General features: G+C 41.4%; 1 protein-coding gene across 1 annotated transcript in view; it reads right to left on the bottom strand.

Annotated features, from left to right (window-relative positions):
- The window catches only part of atp6v1e1a (ATPase H+ transporting V1 subunit E1a), a 5610-nt gene extending 626 nt beyond the window's left edge, over positions 1-4984 (bottom strand). Inside the window, exons 1-9 of the mRNA XM_080545299.1 lie at positions 4837-4984; positions 3603-3668; positions 3386-3495; positions 2961-3027; positions 2394-2483; positions 2203-2271; positions 2020-2114; positions 572-659; positions 1-271 (exon numbers count right to left, since the gene is read on the bottom strand). The exon at positions 1-271 is cut by the window's left edge and continues 626 nt beyond it. Of these exons, the coding sequence (XP_080401425.1) occupies positions 209-271; positions 572-659; positions 2020-2114; positions 2203-2271; positions 2394-2483; positions 2961-3027; positions 3386-3495; positions 3603-3668; positions 4837-4869 (681 nt within the window). The 5' untranslated portion in view covers positions 4870-4984 and the 3' untranslated portion in view covers positions 1-208. The remainder of the gene's footprint in view (positions 272-571; positions 660-2019; positions 2115-2202; positions 2272-2393; positions 2484-2960; positions 3028-3385; positions 3496-3602; positions 3669-4836) is intronic.
- Positions 4985-8471: the final 3487 nt, after the last annotated feature.

Below are 8471 nucleotides of genomic sequence, written 5' to 3'. Positions count from 1 at the left end.
GAGAGAGACGGAGAGGTAGAGAGGAGAGGTTGAGAGAAGGAGAGAAGGAGAGGGAGAAGGAGAGTAAAGGAGGTCACAATCATAACCTCTTGTCCACCACAAAAGAAAGAGTCTCATTCACAGTGGAACATCCAAGGATGACTCTGCCTTCCCGTCTGCCTCAGAGTCCACCTCTGTGCTTGTGTCTCTGTCAGGCAGCATGGTGTATTCAGTCCAAAAACCTGCGATTCGGGTTGGCACCAAACAGAGACTGTCTGATCTCTGGCATCATCTGTGAGGGGGAAAAGATGTGAATGAAGCAGAAGGACAGAGACTTGCACACTGTCACATTGTGTATTATGATATAATACAAAACAATCAATACAAAACTTTTTTTTGCATCTCATCATTTTTCTGATATAGATGTCCATGTAAAAGGTTTATCGATATGTGACCACCGTCAGATATTAGCGAGTTGTTTGTCAGAGTTTTTCTGCCTGTAGTGACTTTTGCTGTGATATGATTGGACAATTTCTATTTTGGGGCGTGGCTGCTTAGTGATAGGTCCATTGTAGATCCTGTTATGTTGTACCTGCTGACCCAAGAGGTCCAGCCTGCTCTCAAGAGTGTTGGCCACTTTTATCTTTCCATTGGCGTTGTAGACTTCAACACCTCCGGGGCTGTGGAGGACAGACAGACACACAGACACATTAGGTAATAGATTAAGCATTTTTGCTATGGCTTAGGGATGGACCGATCATTAAGCACTCGCGTTTAGTACCTTACGAAAGTCGCGTTTAGAACTTTCTTTCCTTTTTTAAGGAGAAGAGGGCATGTCAGCAGGGCATGGACCGGGTTCGAACCCATGCCGACATATATGTGTGCACTGTAGACCACGGTGCTAGACCACTGGACCACCCCATGCCACTGTCTTTCCTTTTAATGATGTTCCAAACTATTGTTTTTGGTAGGTTCAAGGTTTTGGCTATGTTTCTGATAGATTTTCTTTTCTGATATTTCAGCTGCATAATGGCTTCCATGACTCAACAACATCGCTTGGGGTCTGTCAACATGGTCCTCAGGCGATGCTGATATCAATAGCAGAACACACCAAAGGCAAACACAAAGCAAACACAAAGCCTAGAATCAAATACTAGACATTGAAAGCTCTCTTACGACCGCACAAATAACGTCGACTGCACAAATAATGTCACAGCTACACCTGACATACTAGAAACACCTGTCAAGTCAGTTGTCAGATCACTTTTGGAAACTCTGACTATACATGAAAAGTGTTGTCATTTCAGAATGGTGAAGCCTATATGTACACAAGTACCATCAAATAAAAGGTGAGAATCTCTCACTTACTTTTAATTATCCCTTACTTTTAATTATTATTGTATAATTATTAATTACACAGCCAAAAGAAGAAAAAATGCTTCACTATCCCATTACTTTCAACAGGGCACTGTAAATAGCACTGTAAACTGCTGTCAGTTTCTTTAATTAATTGACATTGTTTTATAATGATGTGCTCTAGATTAAGCTAGAAGAAGAAGAAGAAGAAGAAGAAGAAGAAGAAGAAGAAGAAGAAGAAGAAGAAGAAGAAGAAGAAGAAGAAGAAGAAGAAGAAGAAGAAGAAGAAGAAGAAGAAGAAGAAGAAGAAGAAGAAGAAGAAGAAGAAGAAGAAGAAGAAGAAGAAGAAGAAGAAGAAGAAGAAGAAGAAGAAGAAGAAGAAGAAGAAGAAGAAGAAGAAGAAGAAGAAGAAGAAGAAGAAGAAGAAGAAGAAGAAGAAGAAGAAGAAGAAGAAGAAGAAGAAGAAGAAGAAGAAGAAGAAGAAGAAGAAGAAGAAGAAGAAGAAGAAGAAGAAGAAGAAGAAGAAGAAGAAGAAGAAGAAGAAGAAGAAGAAGAAGAAGAAGAAGAAGAAGAAGAAGAAGAAGAAGAAGAAGAAGAAGAAGAAGAAGAAGAAGAAGAAGAAGAAGAAGAAGAAGAAGAAGAAGAAGAAGAAGAAGAAGAAGAAGAAGAAGAAGAATGTCTTACATGTTAGGTGAGAGGAAACGGTCCTGGTCAATGCCGACAGCGATGTTCTTCCTCACAGCAGCTTTGTAGACAGGGATGTTCTTGTCAACTGCAGCCTGAATGGCAGAAACAGAGGCCTCTAAAAGAAGTGTTTGGCTGTCAAAAGAGCAACGTATTGAAGGCAACCGTCACAGCACAACTGACCTGCACTAGAGCCACATCTTGTTGCCGGCAGCGAACAATGACTTCAGGCTCCAGCAGCTGGTAGAATCCCTGAGGACGAAGAAAGAGCATGGCGATGGATCACTGCATCATCAGGAGAGGGTAGCTACCATCATACACTAAAACATGGGTTCATCAGTTTGATTGCTACTGAAAGGAGAGGAAGACCTTACCTGCAGTATTAGCCCCTCCAACAACGCAGAGTATTTGGCTTCGTCCTTGGCGATGTCTGATAGCCTCTGACGTGCCTCACCGAGAAGATCCTGACACAAACAGTTCAGTTTAGCAGCTTTAGTAGCGTCTATTAGGCTACAAATACAGTTTCTCTGGATACATTTCTTTGATAGATTCCCATATTTGGCCAATGGTTTGGCACTCGTCTCCGCTTTGTCTGTCTACCTGCTCTATCCGCTAAGTGCAAGTGTTAAAGTTGCGGTGTACTTTAATTTTTTTATACAAGAAGAAAAAATAATTATAATCATGTACCCGACCAGTCAAAACATTGTAATTGCCCATCCCCTACACTCAATAAAGGCTGAACATTTAATGTAGCCAGATCCTGTGTGAGTAAAAGGTGCTTACCAATTAGGCCCCTATACTTTCTTTTATTTACCTTTTATTTCTTTTTATTATTACTACTCAATCTTTTCAGTTTGTAAAACGTCTTTGAGTGTCTAGAAAAGCGCTATATAAGTATTATGTATTATTATTATTATTATTATTATTATTATTATTATTACCAAGATCATGTCGTCGCGAGCCTTCAGCACCTTCAGTCTGGCCTGGTTCAGCAGGTTGGACATCTGACTGTGAGGAGGAGGAGGAGGAGGAGGAGGAGGAAGAGGAGGAAGAGGAGATGTGGGGAAAATAGAGTGAAATATGAAGTTAATGTTGTGAGCATCATAAATAGGGGAAATACCCTGGTTAAGTAATATCACCACTTTTATTTTATTTTGAGGAAATGGTTTGGCTTCTGTAAGTTTAAGAATCATTGCCCAGTCCTTACATATTTTTACATTTCTATACCTCATGAGGAGGGAAGATAATGTCCATGAGTTCACACAAGTAAGAAGTATAGGTAGACCTACGAAATACTTAAGTGTTAATACTGATATTGATTTAGTTTAATTAATAAGTGACTAAGACCTGAGGGAAAATGACTCACATTTTCTTGTGCTGATCGATCTGCTTTTCTTTTTTCTCATAAAACTCCATGATCTTGAGCCTCTGGGTCTGCACTAGACGGCCCTTCTCAATGTTGAACTCCTCCTCTGCCTGTGACGGTCGATAGAGAGAGACACACATACTTTACAGACAACTGTTCAAAACTCTTATCCTGATCAAACTGCCACACAAGATGGGATGGGATATAGAACCGTTACCTTAGCATCAACCTCCTCTGCTTTCTCACTGGCCTCCTGTTCGATGAAGGCCATCATATGCTTGATCTGTCCAGGAAAAATAAAAGGGTGGGAATGTCAGCTTTTATTATAGGCCTAATCCATACCATAATTAAGAAAGTAGCTGTTACAATTATCCTTTCTTATCACTGAGATGTGGAATGTGGCATCCCTGTGTGTGTGTGTGTGTGTGTGTGTGTGTGTGTGTGTGTGTGTGAGAGTGTGAGTGTGAGTGTGAGTGTGAGTGTGAGTGTGAGTGTGAGTGTGAGTGTGAGTGTGAGTGTGAGTGTGAGTGTGTGTGTGTGTGTGTGTGTGTGTGTGTGTGTGTGTGTGTGTGTGTGTGTGTGTGTGTGTGTGTGTGTGTGTGTGTGTGTGTGTGTGTGTGTGTGTGTGTGTGTTGCAGGCCCTTGGACTACGAGCACTTCCGAGACGCAGCACACGGGGTCTCCTACCACGGGCGGCTGGAACAAGGTGACAAACAAATCTCTCTGCTCTCTCTACTCTTCCACGGCCACTCCCTCTCAATCTCTCTACTCACCATCACTGACTGACTTGGCTTGTAAGGCCCTGTCCAAAACTACCCCACAGCCCATCTCAAAACACAGAGCACATAGGGGAGGTTAGGCCTAGATTAAGACCCATTTCCTCCTGGACAAGTAAGATGATTCAGTGAATCTTCCTGAATGACTACTACAACCCCACTAAACATAAAGAATCAACTCTCCTTTTCACCCTCTCTGCCTATGAAGGTGGTGAGGACATTACATTAAGGCCCCCCTTTAAACCATGACAGACAGAGATGTAGGCCTGGCTACCCCATTGATTTATTCCTAAAGCAGAAATCCCTGAGTCATATCCAGCCTGGACAGTGGACCCAGTGGTAACCCAACCCAAGCTTTCCAGGGATAATCATACAACAATTATTGTATTAATTACATTATTGTGTGTTTGTGCCCCAGCATGAATGAGGAAGTGCCAGCTCCATGGAAAATCATCTGACCTGAATATGGGAACTAGCTTCTGTGTTTGGCATAAGTCATGATTGTGAATGACCCAACCCTATCAAAGCAGGCTAAAGTTTGCGATAAACGTGTGATATGATATTACATTTCCTGGCCAGCATATAGACATCAAGTTACTTGTAGAGTTATGCTAGACTAGAGAGTTTAGCTTGGTTAATTTAACAAGCTCAAATCAAACAGCTTTTTTTCCATACCTGTTTCTGGACGTCTGCATCGCTGAGCGCCATGGCTGTGTCTAGTCTCTGGGTCTTTGGGTCTAACTAAGCTAGAAGAAAGCCAATGTTTTAGTGTCTTAAATCTTAATGTCTTGGCTGGATCACGTTGATTACTGTGTTGTAGAAAGTTCTTTCTCCCAGTGCTAAAAGTACGGTGGCCGACAACTTCAGCTAGGAGCGAAACTGACTGGCTGTGTTCGAAATGGCATACTAGCATACTCAATTAGTATATACTGCATACTAGCATACTCAATTAGTATATACTGCTTACTGCTTACTAAATTCATAATAAGTATGCCAATACCAGCCGACCCGAAAATCTAGTATACATACATTTCTTGCATACTCAAATTTCACATAATCTACAGTGTGAACGCACTGCATACTCAAAATCTACGTCATATCTAGTATGAGTAGTATGCTAGTATGCCATTCCGAACACAGCCTGACTGTCTCTTTACTGGGTGGTCAGGTGACTGACTTGTTCACGGGGGCTATCGAATAGATTGGGCGCTGCGCAAAATGATCACGGTGACGATGATGCTGATGACGCTGATGATGAATATGATGATCATCTCGTGACGTTAGAATTATAAGGTTCTATCTCAATTTTTTTCAAAATTGAGTTTTTTACATAATCTGATCCATGAAGTGTTTATTAATGCCTGTGTGGTGCTATTTTTAAAATGTTGACATTTTTGAGTTAGTAATTAATAAAATACAAAGGTTCCATCTCACAAAACATAATGGAATGTAAAAACTTTGACGCTCAATATCTCTGAACTGCCCTAAACGGAGATAGAACCTTCTCATTCTAAACGGAGATAGAACCTTATCATTCTAAACGGAGATAGAACCTTATCATTCTAAACGGAGATAGAACCTTGTCATTCTAAACGGAGATAGAACCTTAGAATTCTAAACGGAGATAGAACCTTCTCATTCTAAACGGAGATAGAACCTTCTCATTCTAAACGGAGATAGAACCTTATCATTCTAAACGGAGATAGAACCTTATCATTCTAAGCTCACGAATCCCTGTCGCGTTGGGCGGGACAGCACAAGGATACTTTATACTACTTACGGTACCTTTGCTCTTGATATGTTGAAAACAATGACTTTCTCGAATGCTCCTTGTTGTTTTTTTCTCTTGCTGCTTTATTTCCTGCCCATGTTCATCACTACATTTTCCTTACTAAACTAAAAGCACATTTTCCCCCTTTCTAGTGAGTCTTTATTTGATGTTGCTTCACTCATTCACTACCCTTGTCATTGCCTCTGTCTGTGCTGTATATTGATTCCATCCAGCTTAACATTATATGTCGTTCACAAATAGCCTACACGGACAACTTGACTCTGGTTCATATCACTTAACATACTCTATGAATATATTGAAAACATATACCTCCCATGTCTGATTAACAATGCATCTTGGCACTACAATGTGTTACCATGTTGAAGCATTTCCAGGTGTCTCAAAAAACATGCCTTTGAAATTTGACCATTTTGGCTAAAAGCTAATACGGCTTATGTTAATATAGCACTTTAAAACTCGTCTTCTCATGACCGCTTTACCTGATTCAGTCAGATGGGGGTGGCATACAATGCAATATAGTGTAAGCAGACTAAGCACATTATAATAAATAGTGAAATGCTTGACATAAACTATACAACAGTAATTTCTAGAATTTATTTCACCGCATAATAGACCTATGAATCACTTCCTGAAGATTAAAACCAATGGTCAATAGAAATATGTATTTTTAAATGTAGCCGATTATTATTAGCCTCGCTATTCTGGAGTGCAGCAGCAGGCAGCGTAAAACAGTCCCTGTTATTGACGCTGGTTTTCTCTGTGTACCACATGTACAAAAGAAGAGATTTGGTGAGGCTGCATTCTCATTTTATGCACCCAGATTGTGGACTGCACTGCCAGTTTACATTAGGGATGCAACCTCAGCAAATTATGTTCAAGTCAAGACTAAAAACCCATCTTTTTAATATTGCCTTTAAATGACTAAATAATTAAATTAAGATGATAAAAACCCATCCTTTTAATATTGCATTTAAGTTACAAAATAATTAAATTAAGATGATATAATGATTAAAGCACTTTGAGCTGCAACGTTTGCAGGAAAAGCGCTATACAAATAAAGTTATTATTATTATTATTATTATTATTATTATTATTAATATGCCACATGATAATCAAGTGTGTGTGGTAGTTGATGAATAAGGACTGTAGTTCAAAATCCAAACTACCCTTTGTTTATGGGCCGCAGGTTGAGCGCTTTCGCCAAAGCGGACCAAAAATTCGGTGACGTAACAATGGCATTGCGTCATAAAGTGATCGGTGACTTTGGTCAACAATATGTTTGCGATGAACATTTTCATGTCAAGTCAAGTCCGCGACCGACATGGGAAACCTTAATTGCTGTTGTAGAAAGGTAGGTATCATGGATTTATTCAATAATTTCTGCATTGACTCTTTCTGAATGTTTAAAATGGTATACTATTGGTTTACAGATTTTTCATTTAGCTGTAGGCCTCTGGCTTTCTGGGGGGAAAAATGCTTGAAATAGGTCACTGTAAACTATACAGATAAACTATATAGCTTGTATGCTCAAATATACATTTGTATTTTTTCCTTTATTTTTGTTAATGGTGGTAATGAATATTGTATTATTATAATGATGAGGAGATCAATTATATGTCATTTTCGAGTTCTGGTAGATTACCATACTGCAGATAGGCTAATGGAAATATAAACCCTCCCCTCATTTGTCCAGAAACAGAAAAAAAGGTGTAAGCGCCGACCTGAGGATGTGGAGAGCAGAGCCAACATCCATTCAGCCCTCTCCCTCCAACCCTCCAATGCTACCTCCCCTCCCCCTGGCTCCCCTGTCAGGACACCCCCCTCCCCCAGAGGCCTATCTCAGGCTTCCAGACTCTCCTCGCTCCACCTCTCCTCTCTCTTTGCCTCCCAGCACAACCTCTTTATTGACCACCCCTCTGCTGCCCAGTCACAGCCATGCTCTCCCGTGTGTGCCTCCCCTGTGTCCTGCCCTGTCTCCCCCTCTCCACCCTGCCCTGTCTCCCCCTCTCCACCCTGCCCTGTCTCCCCCTCTCCACCCTGCCCTGTCAGACCCTCTCCACCCTGCCCTGTGTCCCCCTCTGCCCCCTGCCTAGTATCCCGCCCTGTCTCCCCCTCCCCGTCCTCCCAGCTCCTCTTCCTCCTCCTCCCCTCCTCCCTTGCCCTCATGAATGCCCTTGCAGCCCTTGCAGCCCTTGCAGCCCTTGCAGCCCTTGCAGCCCTCTCTCAGTCCTCCACCTCCTCTTCAGCCCTCGTGGGTCTATCCTCTGGATCCTCTGAGCCTGATGACACCCTCCAGGACCAGGATGGAGAGAGTGACGAGGAGCCTGAGACCATCAGGTAGCCCATATGATGTGTGATGTTCACTTTCAAAGGATTTGATTGGTTTGACAAGTCAATGATGAACATTCTCTGTATTTCCCTAACATTTTCCTACGGATTCATCAGTCAAAACACTCAATGGTGACTCCAATTCTACATGACGGTCATAATGTTCCCTAGAAAGTATAGATGGATTAAG

The sequence above is a fragment of the Nansenia antarctica genome (genome assembly GCF_963989245.1).
Source record: "Nansenia antarctica genome assembly, chromosome: 14".
NCBI classification, from domain to species: domain Eukaryota; kingdom Metazoa; phylum Chordata; class Actinopteri; order Argentiniformes; family Microstomatidae; genus Nansenia; species Nansenia antarctica.
This window is presented reverse-complemented; position numbering and strand designations above follow the sequence as displayed.